The sequence below is a fragment of the Patagioenas fasciata genome, chromosome 10, assembly GCF_037038585.1.
Source record: "Patagioenas fasciata isolate bPatFas1 chromosome 10, bPatFas1.hap1, whole genome shotgun sequence".
NCBI lineage: Eukaryota > Metazoa > Chordata > Aves > Columbiformes > Columbidae > Patagioenas > Patagioenas fasciata.
Genome location: NC_092529.1, coordinates 17521034 through 17547336, shown reverse-complemented (window position 1 = coordinate 17547336; position 26303 = coordinate 17521034). Strand labels below are relative to the sequence as shown.

Genomic DNA, 26303 nt, shown 5'->3' with positions numbered 1-26303 from the left:
TCAGAGAAACACTGGTAGATCTATGCAGCAAGGATGATGCCTTTGCAGTTACTACAAACACTTACTAGTTTCGTGGGGGATGACATTTTGCTGAGTAATTTTTTCCTAACCATGGACAGCCATTGCTCCTTCCCAGCCACAGTTCTGGCCTTGGTGACATCAGCGGGAGAAAGGTCTTAGGACATTTGAAGAACATCCAGCTCTTTGAAGTACACTCTAGTTAGTTAAACCAGTTGCACCCAGCTAAGGAACCAATGCAAATCTCCTTATATAGAGTCCAGTAGAGCAGAGACAATCCAACCCCTCCAGGGCTCAGGAACTGGAAACCATCAGTTTGAAGTTTCTGGAATACCATTACCCTAAGCCTTCCCAATCCACAAAAAATATCTCTTCCAACTGCCCCGTATGTTGAATTAGTTCTGAAGCCAGTTGCTCATTCTGCAGCACCATCAAACAAAAGAGAAGAGGGGGAAGCCTAATGCTCTAGCAGCTGACTGCAAGATCAGATGCCAATAAAACCAGTCACACTAGACAAGATTTCAGTTTTGTTGTCGTATTTAGTCATGCTTGCATCATTGAGATATGATTCAATGATGCTTTTGACTCTTGAAAAGATAGCTCTTTCACCTTTGCTCCTTCTCATCAAAAAGTCTTAATTCACACTTCAGGACATATTTTAGTATGTACCAGACAAATGAAGAGGAGAAGTTAGATTTTCAGTTTCAGATCCAGAAAGCATTCCTGATTGAATAAGCAGTACTAAAACAAAAAACAAAATAATTTTTAAAAACCCAGACAACAAGCTGGAAAATAAGACAGTAAACAGCATATTGTCCTCCTAATGGAAAGGCTTCTGACTCTCTCAAATAAATTACAGATCAATTGCCTATCACCCTGTGGAAACTTCATATAGAGACATTCAGCTATAGGAAAATGCATAAACCCATTTATATTCTGAAAATAATATTATTATCTGGATTTGCTTACAAAGCAGACATCTTTTGCATCGTATTTTCATTACAAAATCAGATACCTTTTTTCTGGAAGCACAACAAGTGTAGCACACCATTGTAATAATTACCAACTAACGTGAACAGAGATCAGAGGTTAAACTGACCTTATAGATCATCTAGATCCATCATCCCTGACATGGGAAGGGACAACTTTCACTAGACCAGGTTGCTCAAAGACCCATCCAACCTGGCCTTGAACACATCCAGGGATGGGACATCCACAGCTCCTCAGTTACATACGGTTCCAGTATGTAACCCCATCATAAAGGCCACCAAATCTGTCAGGTATGATTGCCCTTAGTGAAGTCATGTTGATTGTCACTAATCACCTCATTTTCCATGTGCCTTAGCATAGCTTCCAGGATCTTGCCAGACAGAGAGGTGAGGCTGGCTGGCCTGTAGTTCCCTGGGTTTTCCTTTTTTCCCTTTTTAAAGACAACAACCGAGAGGTTCTGTTGGTTGAAACAATTGAAGCTGGTTTGCCTTGCAAAGAAGCCTCAATTTGTCCTCGGTAAGCAAACCAGCCAGCGAGAAATCCATTAGATATGTTTAAGTAGCCTTACACCATCTATTCCCTTCGTATCTACTGAGAAGGTCACTCTGTGAATCTGTAAGTCAGCAAAACAGATAGTTGTGGAGAAATGTCAGCTTATTAAACATGTAAATATGGCTCTTCCTGGAAAATAAACTTCTACCTACAAGCAAACTGATGTTTATGTTTTTCTGTTCCAGCTAAGTTCAGCCCATCACACATGCCAGATCATAGCAAGTTAAAAAAAAAACAAAAACAAAAACAACTCATTATATACGAAAGAGATTGATGACTTTCCTGCCTGATAGAAGTCAGTGAAGAATAAAAATACCCTATTATAAACCAAAGTAAACACCTTTTTCAAAAAAAGCCAGAACTCAAAATAAATATTCAAAAAAGCAAGTCTTCAAAACACTTCTTTCAACAATAAATAGCTTCTTCAAGCTTTTCAAAAGCTGATCCTTGATGGTTCTTACATGCATTCTTATCTTACCACCTCCCTGCTACCTGCCAACAGTATCATGTTGGCCAACATCCTGTATATCACACAGGGGGATATAACCCATGAAACAACACAGATAGCTCTGCTGACACCCAAAGGTATCTTCATGGGCACCAGCATCATTGCCCGGATGAATCAGTCTGCAGCCTTTGACACAAAGATTGAAGAAACTATTAGTAACATTATGTACCAAAGGCACACACTTCATCCTCAATATAGTTGTTGTTACTGGCATCCAGCAAACCTAAGACTGGAGACAGGTTCTGTTCACCCTTCCTTGAACAGCCCATAGGCATCCACGTAATTCTTCCTTCTCTCCACTAATTATGCGAGATGACTGGGAGAAGTGGAGAGGTGCTGCAGGCTTGGTTACCAACACTCTGCAGATGACAGTCAGTGTCCTCATTCTCCACGGATACAACCATTGACACTGACAGCATGGCAGAACCCCTTCAGGAAAACAGCTCTTGGAGAGGAGCAGATGGCTTGAACTGAATCCAAGGAAGGCTGAAGTGAATGAATCCAAGCACAGCCAAAATGCAGGGTGAGAAGAAAGATTTCCTTAACAGCTCATGGAAACATCATCCTCCCCTCTGTGAAAAGTACATTGTCGACATTTGTCAAAGCTGTGCCTTGGGTCTGACACCTTGCAAAGTCTGGCTGCTTAGGTGGCATCAGTAATTCATGAATTTGTCACCTCTGGGCTGGATTATTATAACTCAACCTGTTCTGAAGCTCAATGTGGAAGCTGTACACCAGCTCCAGCTGGTTGGGAATGGAAAACAACTGCTTTTTCTATGGCTTATGTTGCCAAAGGCATATCTGGTTTGTGCTCAAGTCTTTCCCATAGCTCCCAGTCAACATCTGATGCCAACTTAAGGCTCTGGTCCTATTTTTCAAAGCAATTAGTGTCTGAAGACCCAACCACATCAAAGTCTGAATTTCCATCCCTGAACCCCCATGGCAATTGTGCTCCTACGAGAGGTCTTAAAGCTCAGAACAAAGCATCTCTGAGATCTCTGAAGAAAACAGGCCCCTTTTTATCAACAGCTATGGAATATTTTTCTAGGGCAAATCCAGGTTCTGGTACACTTCAGGCATTATTTCCTTAAGGCGGATTTACTTCCTAACTCAAATGCACAACTCAGATAGCTGTTTCATTCCAAAACTTTTCCCAACTTCCTCATCATATTAATTGTCATGAGTTTCTCTTCCATTTGTGATGAACTGGAAGAGGCTCGAAAAAGTCCATCAAACACTTAACACTGAACTTGCCCACACGTACAGATATTCCAGCAGTTTAATACCTTTAGAGAAAGTATGAAAAAACAAGAACAGGAAGAATGTGCAGAACACAATTTAGCCTGTGCTTCAGTCCATCCTTGACAATTTTTTTGATGACACATCATATCAGAAAGGACGCTAAAAACAATTTGATATACACCCACCTTCTCACATCTGGAGATTTTGCAGCTTCTTTGTGTGTATTTTTTTGTTCATTCCTCATATGAATTCCTAGATTTGGGAAGCTTATTTACTCCTCCTCCAGCTCAGCCACCTTGACGAGTGTCCAGAACGATGTTATCCTACCTAATACACCAGTGTGCAGGAGGGCTGATTTGTCTCCGGTAGCCACTAGTGGAAATACCAGCTTTATTTGCATTGAAAGTTTGGATTTCTGCCTCCCTGTATTTTTAATAATGACAAAGTGACTGTCTTTTGCAGATGGACATGATCTTATACATGGTCTGTGTGTAAAGGCAACTTCAAAATGTAGTTTATTCAGGAGCTGCATTTTTTCTCAAGGTTCCTTTCACTACTCTCAACCATTCTCCTCCTAGTCTGCTCCCCTTCCCAGAATATTCCTCTCCCACTGAACTTTCTCCGCATTGAGTCCTGCTAGCAGTAGATGCAATTACCTTGCTGTTCCCACTAACATCCATGGCATCAGTTGTTAAAAACACACTCAGAGTAGCACAGGCAACCCCTCACATTCATCATAGTCTGCCCCTACACAGACAAGATTAAAGACCTTTCAGTAATTAAAGATGGAAGGATGTCATTGAAAGGTACAGGGTAGCCGGGGAAGGTGAGTTATCCAAGTGACACATCTATGATTCCCTTGTCTCTCCTGACCCCTTGTTCTGAAGGCTACTGTTTGTAAATCAAGATTAATGAGACGAACAGCACTTAAGTGCACCTGATCATAAATCTGGGAGAGTTAGTACACTCTCTGACAAGATTAATATATTTTATATCTGACACTGTCTGTGTAATGCTGTGTTCAATTTATTACCATCTCAGACCTGAAAGTGAAGCATGGATTTACTTGCAGTGCAACTTACAGAGCATTTCATTTACAATTCTGTATCCATTCTTATTCCTCTTGAGGTTATTTTCATATGAAAAAACTTTTCTCTTTTAAAATTAATTCCAGTCTAATTATACGTAAAACAGTATATTGGTAAAAAGCCACTGAAGAGTGCTGTTAGTCGGATCATGAGGACAGCAGGCTTGGAATTTTTTGACTGAACATATCAGAAAATGGCATTAAACCTAAATCAAAACATTTTGTAGATAAAGGATGGTTCAAAAATTTGTAACTTAGGAAAAAAATAATCTAATGTAAACTACTTTTTGAATATGGTTTTTAATTGAAACAGACTGCATTTCATATGGAACCACTTTTTTTCTTTGATATTTATAATGATCAACAAATACTTCTTTTAAATCTAAAAGAGTCTGAACACAAATTGCAGTAATTGCAATTTAATGAAACACATTTTAATCAATTGAACCAGTTCCCTGCTCTGAAATTTCTCTAGCTAATGAATGGAAATTGTTGAGATTTTGGGTTTCTGCCTTAATTTGAGACAAAAATATTTTTCAAATCTTGAATTTCTCATAGATTAGAAAAACCATCCTCATTGAGCTGTAACAGACACACAAACTCTATGAGAACTGTAAAACACTTGCAACTGTTCCTTTAGCAGATCTCCGGCCATCCAGAAGTTCTTGACTGTGGTCAGGTAATGTGCTGATAAACAGTGTCTCAAGTTGTCTCCTTGGTGAGATAAACACACCTGGGATCAGCATCAGACATTGCCGAAAAAATTCTTTTGTGCAACGGCTGCACCAATGACAACGCCAATGCAGTGTAACTACATAATAAAGGTAATGCAACCTAACAGGCCACATGTAGCAGAAGCAGCACTGAGTAAGGAGAAATGGGATTCAGTCCTGTTGAAAGAGCTCCTCACCAGTTGCTTCCTCCCCCTTTCTGTCTCCTGAAACTGCTCCTGTCTCACTCCTGTGGCCCCAGTGAACCCCCCGCAGCATGAAGGCTGATGGCACATCTCGTCCAGTGGCCCGTCCCTCCTTCCGGGTCTGTATGTTCACAATTGTGGGCCAGAAAAATATCCTCCATCCCCTCCTGAATCAAAATCAGAGCTAGAGAGTGATCAGCAGAGGCTCCCAGTTTTATTCCTCTGGAGAGCAACATATGGACACAGATCTTCCATCTTTCAAAATGCTCCTCTAATTCACATCACAATTCCAGCAGCCTCCAGGCTGACATATGCCATGAAAAGCACACACGATAGAAGGTGATTTCTCTCCCAAGACTCACCCCTGCTCACAGTTCCCATTCTTACATGCTTTGATTCTCCTTTGCCCACGTATCTGTGCTCTCACCCATTCTGCCCTCTGCCACAGCATTTCCTAAAGTCGACACCCAACCAAAAATTTACTTCTCATTATATTTCTTGCTCTTCAGTACCACTGTCACCCCCTCCCACCACACCATATGTTCCTCATCTCTTCCCCACTGAGCAGTCTCCGGTCTCTGAAACCTGACAGCTGAAATGACCTCCTCCTTGGTCCTCGCTTCTGTCCCCGCAGAAGTCACTGCCCACAGCTGGTGTCTCTGTGCTCCTCAGGAAACAGCTTTACAACTGTGAACACAGGTAAAAGCGCATCTCTCATTCTCAGCCTTGATCGACTCCATCTCCTGATACTGTGGGCTTTCTAAGGTACAGAGGTCTTCTGCTATTTGACAATGGAGCATTTAAGCAGGGCCTCACATCTGACTGAGGTCACTGTGTGCTTTCATAACACAGATAGCTGAACCTGCTCCCCGCTATCACTTGTGACTAGCCATTTCTAAAGCCTTTTGGTCACCAGCATCACCGAAAAGCTTCTAGCATAGCATGAACTCTCAAAGAGATTTTCAAGACACAAGGTCAGAATCTTGCCCGTGAACAAACCAGTTACTCTGTGTTCATGCTACAGCTCTGCAGCCAGGACTAACGTAACCAAAGTCCAGTTTTTTAATCTTCCGTGGTATAAAAAACCCAGCAATCAGAGGCTCATTAGCAGATCATGATTTACTTTCTACCCACCAGCTATTTGCAAAGATCATCCACTCTCCCTGTCTGAAGTACCATCAGGGTTTCTCTATAAGTCTACTCCATTTATCATTAGGGGGATTTACACTCTAAACAGGACAGCTGCATTGCTGAGTCTAATTATACCCTGAGAAGACAAAGCACCGTGTGCCCACATATTGCACTGGAATTAGAAATCCAGGTAGAACAGAAGAGAGGCTTTTAATTAAACAATGTCAGTAACCTTTCACAGAAAGCCTATGATTTAATTTAAATGCACACACAGGAAGAACAGGAGGTCAAGTACCTTCCGCATCTTGTGAACTTCAGGCCTAGTGACTGCCAAAGACGACACAATCATTTCTGCTCACCTGCCTCACATTTCTGTTTAGAAGTATTTCGTCCTCTTTTTTTTGGCTTTCTTTCCTTTAATTAGGAGTAAGGAAAAGGTTGTAGTGACTTCATACCATGTCAGATTTAATCTTCATAAAACCACATCACATGTTTGGGGTGTGTGTGGCAGGAGTTTTTAATAAAGAATTACAGAATGCACCTGCTGTGGCTGAAATATTGTGAGCTTTTTCAAAGCTCTGGGAGACCTGTATTAGGTCAAGTTTGACTTGAACATTTATTACTTATCAACCTTTAGCATTGGGAGGGAGTCTGAAGCTCAGTGATGATGCCAGCTGATTTAAACTGCCAAAAAAGTGATCAGGATGTTTGCACAAACCCAGATAAATGTTTGTCTTAATGGCTGTTTCAAAGACAGGCAAATTCCTTTACCCCAGACAACATTTTTTTTTTGTTTCCAGATGTCACCAGATAATGACTTTTATGCCAACAAGTTAATTGCAAAAGCAAAGCAATGCAAATATATACTGAACAATAGTCATGTATTTTCTACAATTGCTTCAAGTATAATGTAATAAACCCAGTGTTTTCTGAAGGAAGATTGCTGATGTCATGGAAAACAAATGCTGTTTCTGAGTGCAACCATCACCCAGCCAAATGATTTGCAAATTCTCCCATTTGCTTGCACTGCTCTTACCACTCATCGCTTACTTCTTTCACAGGACACGGGACACAAGGGTCAGCCACTTTCTCCACCTGAAGGATTTCACCCCAAGGCTCGCCAGCACACGTTTTTACCTTTCAGTGTAGGTATGGAAGGACATGGTCACTCCAACCAGCTGAAGCAGCTCCATATTGCACAGGCAGATCCAGGATTCCTGGGACAGATGGAAACACTTGCACACTCTCCTGCAGGTTTAAGAAGTCTCCTGCTCACACTTCTGTTCATTTTCCAGCTCTGAGATCATTTTAACAAAGAAAAGCTCACTGCAGACCATCACTGTCACATGCAGCTGTACGTTGTGGTTCAGCAGCCTTCACAAACACCAAGCAGCAGCCAGCAAAGGAGCAGTTAAACAGCCCACTTCACCAGAGCATTCCCAGCAGCAGGGCTACAGAGCTGGACCAAGGATGTCTAGGAAACAACCGCCTTTGGAGTGTTAGGTGTCTCCTTTTGAATAAATCACTTGTCAGTTCATTGCTCACAGCTGCCAATGTATACCAGACTATTTACTGCATCCAAGCCATTTCCATTCTAATGATACACAATAGAAAAGAAAGACATACTGAAAATACACAGAGCACTGACAAGTGTTAATAGGGCTGCTATCCTGTTTTAAAGCAATTCTATTAACACATTATACTGCAGCTGAGGGTAATTATTTCCAAGGGAAATGGGTTTTGTGACCATGACCCATGGTAGGCTCTCATAATGGTGATTAAATTCACATGTGACTAATATACATAAGACATTAACTGAAGTCTGAGGATTTGCAGAGACATCTGCAGGGCCACAGAAGACAGTCTCCTTGGCCTGAAGAGACAAACAAACAAACAAGTAAAAGTTTGTGTTGGTCTATCAGGTTAAAGAAATTAATTTCAGATTTTCAGTAATATGTCTTAAAGTAAAGCCTCTGCAAATCTAACATTTTTTTAGCAAAGAAGTGAAAACAAAAGGGTTGTTGCTGCTCACATCTAATAAAATATTACATTTTGCCTTCATTTAGCACAATTTCAAAGACCGCTGAAGATCAAGCTGATGTAGAAACATGGGGGAAGAGGATAAAAGAAACAAAGAGCATTTAGATTCACTGTTGCTCAGCTGGCATTGCCTGTTTCTTCCTTACTGCAACCTGATGGCAGCACAATGTTGTGCATTCAGTACTTCCCTGTCATGAAAATGAGGAAAGTACTGGTAGATATGGGGTATTCCTTGTTCCTTTGCAGCATCCAACTGGCTCAGCCAGTACTGGAAACCGATTGAAGCCAGTGGCTGATCACTCTGCCATTGGAAAGTCTCCACCTCTGCCTCCCTCTTGACACAGGCTCAACATTAAATGCCAGTCTGCCTGCCTTTAGCATGCATTTACCACTGGTCTGAATCAGTCCCAACAGGAACTATAAACAAACAGCAAAACTAATAATATATTCTGTGCCGCACATGCTGCAGCATTAGTATGTAAAATTCTTTCCAGCTTCATAAAAAGGAAATCCTTTTATGGATTTCCACAGTGACTTAATGTGATCTCTGTGGTCACAGGTAAATGAGAGCAGCATTGCAAGCTCACAACTTCCCAGACACTCTCAGGATGGCTTTGCTGTGTCAGTGGCATCTGCTTGCAGCTGTGGAGCGGTTGGCAAACCTTAAGCCCATCCTTAATGGGAAACCATGCTGCAGCACCTGTCTGTAAGAACCAAATGCTGTTATGAAGAGCTTCCCTTGCTGCACAATACCGCAAATGTTCTTGAAGAAGAAAATATGCTATTTTGAAAGGAAAAACAGCTCTCATCAATTTCAGTCCATGCAACAGCAGTGCAGGAGGCTTTAACAAGTACCTCTTCACTGTCTTTTGAATGTGTGTTTATACACCATTTGGATATAAAAAAATGAAAGGGAAATGAGAACAGAAGTGAGGAAAATTTGGATCTACATTGTGGGTGGAATGAGTATAGATGTAGCTTTTACCACTCAGCCAAGTTTTGCACTGCATATCCTGTAATGCCTCACGGTAGCTGCACACAGTCAATATTTGATAGACGAATTGGCAAAGCTTACATCTTACATTACCTACTTACTACACAGCAAACCAAGGGTTGTAGGCAGGTGGGCTACAGGAATGCACATTAGGCAAACACTATGGTCTGGTTTGTCCCTTGGACCTGTGCCTTGGGGGCTGGATGGGAACAGCCTGGGGTTCTTAGCCCTCGCTGTCATAAGCAATAAAACACAGAGGGATGCAATTGCTTTCAGACATTGATTGAAAACCTTTGAGCTCCATCAGTCACACAGAATTTCTATTGATAAACGTGCACACTAGGATACCTACTGCATTTAAAAGATTATCTGCATTTATGCAACCATCTTGTCATTCTTCGTATGTAATGGCCTGCAACTGGATCTCAAATACAACCTCCATTGCAGGACTCTGACTAACAGAGAACCAACTCCAGCATTTCTCTCAAGCAGGTGACTGACCCTCTCTCCCATTCTCCTGCTTGTGCACTCCTGAAATAATCAACCTGATCCTGATGATGTAGATCAGGACATTTATGGAGTATATGAGAAAAAGAAAATACAATGGAATAACTTCATCAAATATTGATTTTTCCAAGATTTGATGCTATAATGAATTGTACTCCCAAGGTTACTGTGCCATGGCAGAAAATATTAAGAAAGGAAATAATTTTGTTTATAATTTCAGAAGCTACTTATTCATTTATATAGCTACACATCAGGCAGGGAGAACACCTTTTGCAGGTTCAATAATGTCATTCCTTCATTAAATAAACCCTCTGGAATCTCCAAAACAATCCTTGAATTGAGATTCTCTCAAGGCAAAAAAATACTTTTGGAGAGTACAGAGCATGTTCCTACCTCACTTCCAGAATTTGTCTGAGAGAATTTAACTCTACATACCTATGGATCACCAGATCAATGACCCAGGAACATAACTCTGTTGAAATATTCTCCACATAGTGAATGTTAATGGTTTGGAATAGGCCTACAGGGTCTAACCCATCAGTGCACCTGTAGCAATTCAGCAGACTATAGCGTCTCTAAAATTGCCATCAGCCCATAAAAACGTGGGTTTACAAATGTACATCTGTAAAGGAGGAGCAAAATCTGATTTGATGGACTGAAATAGCCTCATCAGAACTATTAACTAAAATATCTTCAGAAGTCTTTATGGAGGTTTTAGATCATCTTGAAAACCCTACTCCTTTTACCTGCCATGACTCTAAGAACTCCAGTGGGATGCTTGAATGGATAAACCAAGATTTCATTTAATCGTAGAAAAGTCTGGGTTGGAAGTGACCTTAAAAACCACCTAGTTCCATCCACCTTGTCGGGGAGGGATACCTTCCACTAGACCAGGTTGCTCAAAGCTCCGTCCAACCTGATCTTGAACACTTCTGGGCACAGGACATCCACAGCTTCTCTGGGCAGCCTGTTCCAGTGCCTCACCACCCTCATGGGGATGAATTTTATTCATGAAATCGGGTCAACACAACACAGCACAACATCCCCACACAGCCCAACCAGCCTTCCCAATTCATCACCGTCAGGGTATTTTCCCAAAGGGAGGATGTTCAAAAGCAACTGAACTCGTTAGATCATTGCTCAATGGCAGAGCTTTGCATTGATGTGGTAGACAGCTGGTTTTGATGTGGCCAAGCCTCTATGCTGAGCCAAGAACAAAGACCAACAGCTACAGTTTTCCATTTTCACTCAGTTCAAGCCTATTGATGTCTGTAGCTTTTCCTGTTCCCCTTACTGTTCCAAACACTTCTGCTCTTCTCCTGTCTGCACTTGCCAATGTATGACATTCTCAGTGGTGGAGCAGAGGGGCAAAATTTGGGAGGCTAAACCTTGGGAAAGGAGGAGTGACCAAACCCATGAGCAGTCAATGTGCTGAATGTTACCTTGGTGTGCTGGGGCCACAGCAGTTGCACTAAAGACACTTCTGTCTCAGCAGTCAGTCACCCACTGCTGATCCACAGATCTCCATTCCTCAAAGACATAATAATGACAATCAGAGCTACACCCTGCCCACGTTTTGAGATATTTGGATAGAACCTCTCTAAAATGAAAGCTAAAATATTGATACAATCATTGTAGACAAACATATCGTACCACAAATGCAGCTCTGTGAACAGAGGCCTGAAAGATATTATAAATAGCTCAAAAATTTTCCTCCAGATCTGTTTTGTTGCTAGGCTTAATTTTCATTCAAGGCGGAGGAAAAAAAAAAAAAGCTTTTGCTAAAAAAATGCAAATATCCACATGCTTCATAAAATAAACTTCCTTTTTTTGACATGATTACCCCAATTTAATTAAAAATATGCTTGTCACATCTTGGAAAATTAACTGTCTTCACACAGGGCATGTGCTATCATTTGGAGAGGTCACAATAAATTACTTATAAACAAGAAAATAAAAATTCCTGCTATAAGTACCAAACTCTTTACAAACCTAATTAAAGAGCAAAAATCATTGTCCTGAAGTGACTCTGAGATGCTTCCCGCTTGCAGAATATAAGTCTGTGTGCCTAAGGGAGCAACTCACTGTATTTGGGAAAGAGATGGAGAGCACAAAGTGAATAATAGAAAAGATGAGAGAAGGGATTTTATGCAAATGCGTTATGAATATCAATACACCCCAACACTAGAACAGTGACTGCATCATTATTGTGAAAACTGTGGGACTGTCTTTGTTGTCATTCAATGCCAAAAATCAATGCTTTGTATCCTTTTCTCATGACACTGTTACAATTCATAAATTATTAACCGGAGTATTTTGTGAAAAAGTTCCTGTTTACAAGGTTACTCTGTAAGTTAAAATGTTTGTTTCCCCTCAGATCTCTACTGTAAAGCATCTGTGGGTAGATTTACATGATGAAGTTGATAGATTTGTATTTTGACAGTACATCTGTCATCTTTGCTTCATGTGTCAAGAGGTCAGGTGTGCGCTTGGTGTTATCAGGTGGCTCATTAGTGTCCTGTGGGACATACTACCTTGTCTACTTTACTTTAAGTGACAAAAAATGTTCTTTTTAGCCCTTGCTGCAAGAATTCACATCCCCTTCTCAACAGTTTGTATTTTCCTACTGTCAGAAGATTGGAATGAATTTGTAGCACATACACAGAAAAAATGTCTAGGGACACAGCACCATGTGGAGAGAAATCTCAACTCCTTCGCACCCCCCCCAATCTATCTGGGCTGCCAAAGGTGCAGAGTGCCCCCATGACCTCTTCTTCACAGGACCTGAAATACATATTTAGACACTCAGCACAGTCACATTACAACTTGCACAGTCTCTGTCAAGTAAATGTGCATTAATCACTGCCAGCAAGCTGTCAGCTCCATGCTAATCACTGTTAGACCTTTGTACGCTCTATAGGGGTAGTGCCTAATCCATAGGCTGTGAAAGCCATGGTCTAAAGTAGAACGAAGTAGTTTTCATGTTACTTTCCAAAGACTGTGTGAAAGTTTTTCAAAGGAGCAGTACTGCTTTCTGTACTCTCCCTGCAATATTTCTCCTGGGTTTGCTAATACCTCCTGCTGTCTGCAGGCACATCTTCAAAAGAGAGACTAGAGAACATCATTGTGCATTCATCTGGACCTGTGTGAACTCATCAACTCGAGGAGCTTCAGATGAATCCAGAGTTTAGTCCTGTGAACACCAGTGCTGGTTTACAAAACACTTATTTTATTCTGTTGGAACTTAGAGTAATGCATTTTATATTGATTTTACCACTGTAGTAGATTACTTTGTGGGCCACTTAATTTAAAGGGTAAGCAAACAGCAGACAGTTTGCTTGCAAATCACTTGTTCTAGTGAATTTCAAGCAATAGGCATATTTGTCAAAAAATCTGCTGAAGAAAAAATACTGTGTTTCTGTAAACTGGAAAAATCATACAATGCATGAGCTTGGGTGGATCTGTATGTTACTATACAGCAGGCAAACAGGTTCCATATCTGATTTTTTGTTGTATCTTTTAGGCTACTTTTCCACTTCTGTGATGTTCCGCATCTTTTGCTTGCGGTAGCTGATGGATGGCATTGTAGATGCTCCTTTAAGGTGCGTGAAAATTATTTTTGCCGTTTATCATGACTCTCAAAGGCCTCAGGCATATGAAGGCTACAGGTCAACTGTCCTTGAGACGTCTGTTGAATAGCCCTTTATATAAATAATATGGACTATCTTTATGTAGAGTTATCAATATAACCTTGTTACCCTTCGGGCTCCCTGCAGAGATCATTTGTGGGATTGGATGAACCGTGTCCCTCTTAGCTTTCTTTTCATGTCTGAACCAAACTTTCCCTGTACTCAGAAGACTCAGCAAGAATTTTCCTGACTGGAAGGCATTTCTTTGAAAAACCTCCCTGATGATTCAAATTAAAAAAGTGAAGAAGGCACATCCACCCACAACTTCGAATTGCAGAGAACACAAATAAGGACTCTATAGCCAAGAGCCATGAGTGGGATTACCAAATCTTCACCCAGTGCATACATTAAACAGCAGAAGGGATACTGGGTTCATACAATTTATACATTTTTTTTTGTAAATGCCCTCACCAATCTGTGCAACTTCATGACAGTATATGTTGTCACATAGTGAAGCAGAACTCCAGTAAGGAGACAAAACATTTGTGTCCCTATGTCTCTACTGAGAAGTCTTCAATGATTAAATACCAAGATCTAAATGGAAGTAGTCAGTTCTACAAAATTTCACTTACAAAAATAAAAGCCTTTCATACCCTACATGCAGAAGTCACTGTTAGTGCTGGATTATCCAGTGTCCCTAAATATCCAGTAGCTAGCAGATAAAATGCAAGTTATGGCTGAGACAGTTAATAAACGTTTAAAAGTCACTGTCCCCCAGCTACAACCTTCATAGTAATTTAAGCTACCTCACTTCATATCTTCAGAGAGCACATGTATGTATGGTACCTGCATTTCAGCTAGAAACCAGTATCTTCTTTAGACGCACTGCTTAATCACTTGTGATCTGACTGTTCCTTTTGCTTCCAAAATGAAAAACTCACAGCGGCTAGAAGAGGTTTATAAGTCTCTGAATTACAGTCCCATAAAGGCATACAAAGACTGAATACCTGATCTTCTTTCTTCATTGTATGGTGTGGGCAAGAAGAGTGAAGCCAGAGGTGACTTTCCACTCAGTCTCCCTCATGTCTGCACCTTTTACATCACATCTCAAGGGACCAGAAAGCCATATGCATTTCCAGGACCCATCTTGGGCTGGTAAAATGCAAGTTGCACTCACAGGCTTGAGCTGCCATGTTTGATGTAGCCTATAGTGATCTTTCTGGCAAAGTTTCACTGACTATCATTTTGTATAAATTACTTTAATCAGTAAACCTTTTATCTATGCTACCAAAACTGCTCTTCTTTCAAATGCGTGTAATTCTAATAGTATTAATGGGAATGTCACACATACACACACAGAGGAGGGTAGAATGGCACCTGAAGTGTTCTAACAGCAATATTAATCTCTCCTGGTGGGTGACTTCGTCCTCATAACAATAACCAAGCTACAGTACTTTATAAAATGCAAAGGTCTCTTGAAGATTGGTACAGGCTCTTATCCTAACTGATAAACTTCATGAACTTTAATCTAAATGAGAAAAAATTGGTAACTGAGGCATACCTGTACAAGGCTCTAGACTTTAAAGTAACAGCTGAAAACACTGCCTATGCTTTCTTTTTTTAAGAGTAACTGTTTGACAAGAAAAAAGACACAAAGAAAATCAATGGGAGATGTGCTTCTTATTCATCAAGGCAAAATCATCGTTTGGAAAAAACTTCCACCTTTATCACTGTCTAGGTTACCCTGCCTTTGCAAAGAGGATCTAGTTGTTCAACTAAATACCAAGGTAACTGAAGTGGAAAATAGTACATACTCCACGTTTTCAGGTGTAGCAATCTCATTCCTATGCAGTGAAAATCCCTGCAGCCATAACCTTCAAAAAAGCATCCTCATGAACTCAACATAACCAGCACATTCCAAATTCCAAGGTGAACAGATCCGTTCTGAGTCTGCCTAGGATTATTATACCACAATGCAGTGCTTTGGGACACTGTAGCAAAAAGCAGTCCTTTAAGTGACTTTACTACAGTTTAGAGGCATTTATTTATCCTAAATAGTTAAAAGTTTGTTACAGGATCATCTATAGCTCAATAACTATAGAAGCGTTAATCATTATGACAAAAGTCTTAACTGTTATCTTACCTCAGGGTCTTCTCAGTCTGCAAGCAAATTGTTTGTCTTCCAAGACATTTTCTGTTGTTATGGGTTTGTTGTGAATTAACTCTTGAGAAAATTTACAGCAAATGTAAAAACCTGATGCACTCTCTTTAGGTGCAAATTCTAGCACAAATCCTTGAAGACAACAGAGGTAAATGGAAAGTGGATTTAACAGAATTGTAGGATGCAAGAGAGACCTTGCAGGGATTTCTATTAAGATAACTTATTTTCTAGATAAAGAAAATTCCATTAATCTGGTTTAATCTATATCAAGGCATTTATTTTGATAGCACAGATATTTCCTCACCTAATTGGAGAAGCTATGGATGATGGTAAGGAACTTGCTAAAGAGTGAACAATGACACTTTCTGTTCAACACAAGACAGGACGGAGTTCCTCACCAGTCAGACCTGGCAGTGTTCAACCATGGCCTTGCAAAGAGACACGAGGAAAAGCTCAGCACAGGGAACAGGCTGCACCTCAGGACCTCAGCCCCGGAGAGTCACAGTGGGTGACATTCAGTAGCACAAATTTCAAGGCCACTCTCTGAGGTAGAGTCAGCAAGAGCATACACTATCAGCGAGGAGGCACGAGATTAAAAAAACAAGCCTAGAACATCAGTGAAACTCTTACTGACTGTGAATTGCTGGCATGATGCAGTTAAGAAAAAGGTAAAAGCAATATAGGCTGTAGAAACTGAAGTATTTCCAGCAGAGATGGGGAAGTACTAATGACACTCTAGAAAACAGGTGATAGCTGATGTCAAATAAAGTGCATAATCCTGGCAATCCTTGCTAAAAAAAAAAAAAAAATCGCCTAAATTTCAAGTGACACAAAGAGGACTGCAAAGATAGGCAGTGAAAAAAAGGAGATGAAGAGGCCCTGGTTATTTTATGCCTACTGAAACGGCACCTGGGCGAAGGAAAATACATCAGGCTCAACCTAATGAGGAGAGAAAAGAACACAGTTCAGAAGTAAGATATAGGTATAATCAGGACATAAATCAGTTCAGCATGGATATTAGAATAATATCTCATCAGAGGAGTGTCTGCAACAATCTTTTTTAGAAATTGTATGGCAAAACGTTGCCACTTTAGGACAAAGAGGATTACTTTCTGAACCAGACCACAGGAGACAGTGCCTGTCCAAACAAAAGCCTGGACATGATGACCCACAGGTTTTAGCGCCACAGAAGCTTAACTGTGGGATGCAAACTGAGGTTTCTAAGAGATTGCAAGTATGCTGCTTATAAAAACAGCTCTCCTAGAACAAGTAGATAAACATGAACTAAGCCATTTATATAGAGAACACACCAAGAATCTGGGATGCTGATCTCTTCTGCTAACAGAGCTGCTGGCAAAGACTTTAATTTTGCTATCGCTCAGCAGAAGGGCAATGCTGGTGTCAGATGCCAGACAACAGCATTAGAAGAAGCAGCAGTTCTCCAAAGAGAGACAGGCATATATTACAGCATTTGTGCAATGAGTCAGAAAAAGCTGTAAATCAACCCAAGATCCTCTGAAATGAAGCTGCTTTAGGAATATAAAATCTGTCATGGGCTGAAGATCTAGGAAGGCAAGTCATCTGTTTGAGTTGTATTTCATAATCTCATGCTATCAAACTTACATTGTAGTTTCCCCCTTCCTCACTGCTAGAGAAAGCACCTTCCAAGTGGCTAACGCAAGGTGTGTCATACACTGTAACCTTTCTGGGCAAGTAGATGATGTGTCTTGAATGGGTGAGACTTAATTAGACATAAGTAGTTTGGGTTCTGTTCTCAATTGCCAAACAAATCTAGTGTATGACCACTGGCAACTGACTTATTTTCTTTGTATTTATCTGCAAAAGAAAAGAAAAATAATAACTTTTCTTTAGAACTCTTGTTTGTCCACTCAAAACATCTCAACAATGGATTTTGCTATGTCTTTGTAAAGCACTTACCAAAATAAATAAATAAATGCCAGTTATGGACCCACTTTGTCCAAATAGTAAATTAAAATGATCTTATGTGATGATATTGTTGAATATATAGGCACAGAAACAGAAGAAATAGTAAAGGTAATTTTAAAATTTAATCACAAAATCAAAACAATGGAAAAATATTAAGAAGGTAGAGCTCATCCGAGCAAGCAGAGTCTATTGACTGTTCAGCTGTCCAAGCATAGAGCAGAAAATCTCTCGTTTAGCTATCACTGAGTCCAATGACCACTATGATCCCAGCTGTAATCAAATACATAACTGAAAGTGAACTAAACCAGAGAAACCAAAAAACACAATGCCAGATCTTTCCACCACTGACTTCAATGGAATTACCTGGCTGGATACTTCCACTCACTCCAGCAAATCAAAAGCTAATAGTAATTACTCTGAACAGCTTCACACTGCTGATGGTATTGTTCCCATAAACTAGAAAGCTTATGCACAATGACCTAAATTAGTAGAACATTCTTTTTTTTTTTGCTTTTCTGTCTATGCAAAAATTAGATATATATTATTACCCTCATATTTACATAAAGCACAACAATGAATTCAGTAGCTGAGTCAGCAGCTGTTCATCTGCGTGATAGCCATCTGCATCGTTGCATTGTACTCTGTTCCAATGCATCTTAAGTCATAAAACGATATAATCGGGAACAGACTTCACCTCCACTTACTGTTCAATTTATGAAGACTGATGACAAAAAAACAGGCAAATAAGAAAATAAGTATGAAATGCATCTACAATAATATGGAACAATTATCTGTCACAAAATGTAACCACTTGGAAATTCAGTCTGTCAAGGAACTGGACATTTAATTATTATAATCATTCTAAACAAGAACTAATTGAAAATGAAGATTCACTTTTATCTAGAATTTTGCTTATGAATTTTAAGTATGTTACCTATTAGGATATAACCAAAGCTACGAAAAACCAAACAAATTATCCTCCTTCCAGTAAGCCTTACTTATGCAGTACAAGCATGCTCTCTTTTTATTTTCTTTTTTTTTGAGGGATCTGAATGAATATTTCTAGCTAATGGCTAAATTCTTTTCCACATCTGGATTCAAAGAGGCAAGGAATATGTATACTTTGCTATTCCCCTAGAGAATGGATTTATTTTAGGACAAGAAAAACTACGTCTACTTTCAAATTTTCTCTCTTCCTCATGCTTTCCTGCCATAACTTATGAATGTAAAAGTTCAACTATCTAGAACTATCTAAGGAAACAAATTTAATTACACAGATATAACCAAAGTATGTCCTACAATAATTGCTACTAAGTTCCATCTTTTCACCTTCATACAACCTTGATAGTTACTGAATCATAGTTGAAAACACACCGAGACGTAATTTGCTAACACGGTCCTGCCAATTCACTTACCATTGGGATCAGCTTTGTATTTTTATGTTGTACTGTATGTGAGAAGTACCCCAGACCAATCCATAGAATCATGGAATCATTTAGATTGGAAAAGACCTTTGAGATCATCCATATCAGTTCTAACACAAGCATTTTCTTTCTATGACTCCTTAGGTTACATTCATGTTCTCAACTCATGTAAAACAATTTTATATATCTTAGAGTCATTAAGAAAGTCTTATCCTTGATGCACTGCAGAAGTCCAGGTGTGTTCTTCCAGGAATTTCTGCCAGGTGTCAGATCCTTGGGAATCCAAGGTTCATTTCAGGTAGAACCAAAATCTCCTTGCGTTTTCTTATGAAATGAAAATGTACCATTCTGTATAGCAAAATGCAGGTCCAGGAACTGCAGCCACAGTTGAAAGGAGAAGTGTTGTCCTTTTTGCTGCCTAGTTTTGCAAGTTCAAAGAATTAAGTGAACAGCATCACCACAATAAAGGGTCTCTGTGTAAAAGCCAAGCAACAGTTGCACATGCCATCGTTCTTCTAGTGACCCACAGGTTAACCCTTTGCTACCGTGTTACCTACAAAAGAAGGAAAAAGAGTTAACTACACAGAACTGATAAAATAAGAATGATAGTACATGCTTTGTTGCTACAAAGCCATTGTACACATGAGTAACATCATGAATGAACTTGCAGCAGCCATACTTAAAATACCTTGAACAGAAACAAAATTTATATGCAAATGTTAAGCACGCTGTTTTTCAATAGTATAAGGGAGATTTGCCGATTTAAAAAATGGCCATTTACTATCAAATTTGACAACAACATCTCATGGAAATCTCCTTCTGCTTCATTTTGCTTAGCATCATTTTCAACACCAATGCCTACAGCACAAGTATATGACTTACATCCCAAAGGACCATTCATGCAAACTGCTACCCATTCCCAGCGGTCCGTCTTATGGGAGGGAACCGGGGATCAGACTGAACATGGTCTGCAAAGGGAATGAATTGCTCTTGCAGGAGAAGCTGCTCCTAGATAGCACTTCTCCCACAGGACCCGCAGTCTCCTCCCCTTACATCCATATGCACCCTCAGCCAGGTGCTCCAGGGGGTCTGGCTATGCCATCGGGAGGGGTCATGTCAGATGTGCCACCCTGGAAATGGATGAGCAGAGGCAGCCTGCAAGGAGGAAAGCTTTGTCAGCTCCACTCTGTAGTGTCCAGCTCTGTTACAAAACCGAACAGACACTCAGCATAGAGAAGTTTTTATTTCCTTCCCTGAAGTAACTGATGATACAAGCTCTTCAGCTTTTCATATTTTAACTGTCCCACTCAGCTACTAACTACTCATCTAAATACTGAGTAGCATAGCATCAGGAGTCTCCTGTGCTCTGTATACTTCAAATTACTCTAATATTTTCATAAAATGAAAAGATAGAGGACTTAAAATTGATTAGATTGCATTTTCTCTTTCAGTGTATAATTAACTTCTGGAAGACATTGTCCCAACTATCACTGATCCCAGGTCTTAGAAAGCTTTAAAAATTGATTAGAAATTTAAACAGTAATGAGATCATCTTTGCTACATAACATAGAAAAAAAATTCAATATGGAATGGATCTCAACTCTCGCATTTTAGATATGAGCCAACTATTAAATTTGAAGAATTTCATGTATGTGTACATTTTCTATAATTGTCCCCAAGGGTTTTGCTGTGTCTCTCTGATTTAAGTATCCCAGCACTGAGACACACAGGCTGCTGCATGGTTTGGACTACTGGTCTGAGAGTTTACACAATCCTCTTTGTGTAAAGTTTTAGTAACGCACTTCATACATATTTTGTTGATTGAGCTGAGTTTAGATAAATCTTTGGTCTATTTTTAAAATAACTTTTTTAAAAAGTTATATCATACTTTCCTTTTCCCTGTAACAAGGGAAATTTTCCTTCCATTCTATTTTCTTTCCAGTTCAATATTGCCTGTGCCGCTAGTTTTTACTCAGAATCTGGAGTTACCATTGCTCATTATATTTGAACAACAACTACATCTTGGTAGAGAGAGAAAACCACCTACAAGACAAGCAAAACACCTACAGAGGAAATACAGATGCCAGGACAGATTCTGTAGCACAGCTTTTGCTGTCCAGCAAGCAGCTGCATGTGAGCCTGGCAGCCATGGCTTCCTTAAGGTACGGGAGAGAGAAAGAAGCCCTCGTGGGATGTTTCTTCCTGCAGAGGGGCATAGTCATGGTCTCAGACCCCTCATTCCTCCCCACATGACTTTGGAGAATCCTAAACAACTCGGCTTGGATGGAAACATGCCTGCAGCTGGGGGCAATGAATCCCCCCCACAAAACCTTGGACATATCATGTCCTTTCTTACTTGGAACAATAACAAACTTCATGATTTCAGAGGTACAATACTAAAAGCCAGCTACAGGAGTACAACAACTTAGTGATAGTATGACAAGTCCTCAGCTTTTAGAAATGTCAGTACTACTTAAGGATATAGCCATGTAAATCTCAGCCTCCAAAAGTAACTCTTCAGGGTTCACTTACTAACAACCAAGGCAAATGCACGGAAAAGGCTTTTATGGGTCAAAACCAAGATATTTAAAAGCATGAAAGTCTCCACACATAAAACATATACAGCAGACAATGGCATAATTTCTAGCAAAGAGCAATTAAAAAGGGAAGGATTAAACCACCTTTTGGAGGGATCTGCCCTTTAAGGAAGTCTGCCTGTCCCCTTCACTAACATGGCCAATCACTAGTTAAAGGTCAGGACTCTCTTGTGTCATTTCAGTGTAATGTTTAACCACTAACTTCATTATGGGTATCTACATTTACATCATTGCAATCAGAATCAGGGTCTGCCTTACACTGTGGCTAACGGCATGCATAAGAAAATACAGTTCTACCTTAACTTTAAATCTAAAACAACACAGGGCAGGAAAAGAAAAACAAAATCATGCAAGAAAAATGAACAATTCTCACGTCAGTAATGCAGTAGAATTATTCACATATAAGCACAAGTGTCATTTGTTTGTTTATCCTTTCAATTAAACACCCCTTAGAAATCTCCTACAGTGATAAAAAAAATCAACGCAAAATGCATTACTCCCCACCCCAACAAAGCAGAGGAAGAGTTGAATGAAACAGTATTTGCACTCGTAATACTACTCTCTGCCCTCTGTTAGCCTCACACAAACCCACTGGAGCTGATGAATTTGCACAGGTCTTATTGCAGACACAATGATTTGTCCGCCTCTAGCTTTATAAAGACATCCCTAAACTCAGCAGCATGCATTACCATATTCTGTAGTTTGCCGGTTGCGATATTTGTCATGGATAATAAAATAAATGATCTGTGCCAAATTTGCCCTTCCATTGGTAAACTCCCACTGACTCAGGGTGCCTCTTTTCACTCCTAAGAGCAAGAGTCACGAACAGAGACTACATGACTCATGTGGTCAGTTGACCTCAATGAAGTAAAAGGCAACTCTTCATAGGAAAGAAGAGACAGCAGCAGGAATGAGGGCTTAATGCCTCAGGCCTTCAGTCATCAATGTCAATATAAAGTTTTTCTTCTGCCCTTCATCCCTCTAACATCTACTGAAGGCATTGGGTATATCTAACCCTGGCTTATTCTTTCCCACAAGGTCCTTTTGTTATAAATTGCCAGCTCTCTTCTGGCATGTCCAGAGATGAAGTTGTCTTATTCAATATCTAAAACTCTTTCCTTCATCAGTCTCACCATTCGGTGTGATGCTACAACACTACCCTTTATCTACATGACAGTAGTTAAAAGTCAGTGCCTGTGAAAAAATCTAAAGGCTGACGGTAATCTATATCTTTCAATAACTGACTGCCAGTTACCCATACTGACTCTGGAGTGTGCAGGCCAACATTTTGGTGTAGTATCCATCTTTGCTTATTAACTCAGACTGTAACCTAATCAACAATGTCCATTCCCAACTAGAAGAGGCCATACAGGGAAAAGCTAAGCATATGTTTTTCCTTGCTATTGCCTGCTAAAGACTCCTGTGTTATATTTAGATATGCAGTACACCGTGATTTGTTGAACTTCAATGAACTGAACTGATTTTAGATGGCTAAACAGACAGAGGACATAGTATTTTCTCTCTGCTGACCATTAATTAAGAAATAGGATGGCATAGCAAAGGTTTTTTTTAAACAAAACAGGCAGGTTTTTTGGCCTGTAATTAGAAATTATCTGAACCAGCCTCATTTCCAGAGGTGCTCAGTGTCCCACAGTTCTCACTGACGTCAGTGCAGGTTTTCAACGACGCCCAAGACAGGCTACTTCTTTCAAAAGCCAAAAGAGCTTTTTAGTAGCACAGGAATCTGACTTGAAGTGACAGTGGTAAAGACCTTGGATCCATGCAGTCATTCTGCAAACTGACAAATTGATCCTGGAACATTATTATCCCTCTAGCACTGGTCACAACTGAGTAGTTCCTTTGCTCACTGAAGACTGAAGCAGGGCCTTCTGCAGTTTGACCCCAGCACCCAATAACTTAACTAGGCTGTCAGTGAAGGGGCAGTTCTGACCCAGCATTTCCCTCTCTGAGAACAATTGCATTAATCATCACTTTCAAAACCACTAAGGAGTCTGGTACTGGTGCTCACACCCACAGGTGCAATGCAATAAGCAAGTGCTATCAGCAGACTGCCACCTTTAAATATAGGCCATCTCTGTACTTGCCTTTGTGGTTTTGACTTTATTTCCACTGCTGCAAGACCAACCTGAATAGTCTGGCAGTACTTTACAGTCCTCTCCATCCAAACAGGGGTTCATATGACACCACCACTTCTGTAGGACAATGGAAGCTAGAAAAAAAAAACAGGAAAGAGAAACAGAACATATATATATTTTTTTTTAATTACTGTTGGTTTTAGTAGGGAGGTTGTCTGTACAATGTTCAGCTGTTTGATTTCAAAAGGTAGAACCAACAGTTCCTCTTTTAATAGCTGATCACACTGATTGTGTTTGAGCTAAAAATGTGACTAAAAAGCTGCATTAGCACACAGAAGGGTAAGCGTCACATGCAAATGATGAAGATGGGCAAGCATGGCCAGAGACTGACTCTAGCATTTGAACTGACCCCTGGGAGTGCCCCTCCATCTCCACTGACTACAAAGATGACTCGCCTCCTTCATTTACATGCGTCAGTCAAGTACCTGCTGTAAGGTGGAATGAAACTAAGGCTTCTTGTTTAACCCAGCTACGCATATGCAAGACTGGATGAAGAAATGCCAGTTTCTCCCTTCACTGGGTGAGAAAATAGAATTGCACAGAGATGTAAGCATGTGAGTTCTGTCAGCAAACACTGCACATAAGAATGCAGAAGTCACTGGAAAGCATTAGATTATTGACTAAAAATCTACTTGCAGTTTCATTGCCAGGTTTTCAGTTTGTTTTGGAAGACTACAGTAGCACACCTTAACTGCGCAAATTTATTAATTTTCTACCTTTAAGCCAACTTCCATTAATAAGACCATGTTTGTTATTTCTACGAATGTAGTCATGACTTTATAATATTATAATACGTTCCCACAAACTGCTGCAAACATCTGTGTGCATTTCTCAGATTTGTATTGTTCATGGCATTCATCAGATTCTAGAAAATTAGTATAGAATATATCAGTTCACAATCTTACATAATATAAATAGGATTTCAAAACAAAATATGGCTTAAAATGTTGATTTAGTTAGTCTGCATTATGCTACTATGTGCACAAAATATTGAATTACATGCTTTAAAAGATAGCACATTCAAAAGAGATTAACAAAAATAATTTACTCTACTACTTGTAAAGCACTTCTTTTCCTTTTTGTTTCAAGGTAGATTCATACTTCTACAACCTTCAAATTGGGGTGACAAGCAGGCAAGCTGACATCAGGATATAGCTGAAATGTTCCTTCAATTACTTTTGTTTAGCACATTCACTCTAAACCTACATGAAAAGTACTACGAAAAATATACTTCTGGAGGACTAGTTTGGCTTTCATCAACTATTCTCTCAATCTCATCGAATTATAAAATAAATGCATGATTCCTTTCACCAGCCATTTGGATCTCAGATCATTTGCATTGATGATGTTGACAAAACAGTTGAAACTTGACTGCGCTTCCTAGCAGATGAGGGATTATTTCCACTCCAGACATACGGGCCAGTTGTCTATTTCATCTCTGCTACTTTCTAAATTTGTTTCAGCTTCTATACTGCATTTATTTCAAGTAAATATGAGGAAGTCTAGAAGGCCAGATTCAAGAAGGCAGAGGCTATGTGCAGGGGTCCCTAAGCAAGCAGGAGATCCTGGTAGCAAGCTAGATGTGTCTTCAGAGCTCTGCGTCAAAGCCAGAGAGTCCTCCTGGGAGACGTGGCTACTGCATTACCCAGCTCTGCACAGAGCTGTTTTGAGTGTGGATGCGGTGACTTCCGCTGCACTCTGACATGTTAACGTGCTTTCATATATTTAGTGTTACCCCGCAATAATAAGTTTGACTTCAGACATTGAAAACCACCTCTCACATGTCTCCTGCAGTTACTCTGATAACTCCTTAGACCCAACCTTTTTCACATTTGTCTGGGTGAAATCTGTTTTGAGAGCACAGAAAGTGCACCAAACATGGCAGCTTTTATTTATTTATACATCAACTTATTCTTAAACTTGATGAAAGAAAAAAATTTATTAGTTGACTGGTCAGAAGTGGTTCAGGAACAGGACTGCTTGGAACAGGAGTGGTTCACGCAGTGCTTCATTCCTGACCACTTGTGCCCATACAACCTCCCGGTCACTGGGACCATGTGGAACTGAAGATGGTGAAACTGGCCCATCATCTCCAGCAGTAACATCTTCCATTAAAACATGCACAGATGTGAATAGGAAACATTGCTGAGTCAATCTGTAACTTGAAGAAGATCCACAAGCTCTTTGTCAGACTGCATATTTCACCTTCTATTCATCTCTTGTTTAGATACATTCATAAAAAGTGACTCCTACCCTTCCGCTGACTGATTTCTATTCTGTGCAGATAACTCTCCTCAGAGTAATGGCAACACTTCAAAATACTTAATACAGATCTCTTTCCATTAGCTTCCAGCAAATCCCCAATTCTTTGCTGTAGCAATCCACTAATTCTAACATCCATTCT

General features: G+C 40.0%; 1 protein-coding gene and 1 long non-coding RNA gene across 7 annotated transcripts in view; both read right to left on the bottom strand.

The window, feature by feature from the left end:
* LOC139828791 (uncharacterized) overlaps positions 1–14354 on the bottom strand; it is a 68888-nt gene extending 54534 nt beyond the window's left edge. For all 3 annotated transcript variants that reach the window (XR_011740761.1, XR_011740762.1, XR_011740763.1), the window contains exon 1: positions 7582–14354. This is a non-coding gene — a long non-coding RNA (uncharacterized lncRNA). The remainder of the gene's footprint in view (positions 1–7581) is intronic.
* A 3471-nt stretch (positions 14355–17825) lies between these two features.
* Positions 17826–26303, bottom strand: part of TAFA4 (TAFA chemokine like family member 4) — a 78940-nt gene continuing 70462 nt past the window's right edge. For 2 of the 4 annotated variants that reach the window (XM_071813245.1, XM_065845837.2), the window contains exon 5: positions 23807–23973. In XM_071813245.1, coding sequence (XP_071669346.1) covers positions 23822–23973 — 152 coding nt within the window. In that variant the 3' untranslated portion in view covers positions 23807–23821. Of the gene's footprint in view, positions 19700–23806; positions 23974–26303 lie in introns of those variants that run through there. The other 2 variants (XM_071813246.1, XM_071813247.1) reach the window with 2 other exon arrangements.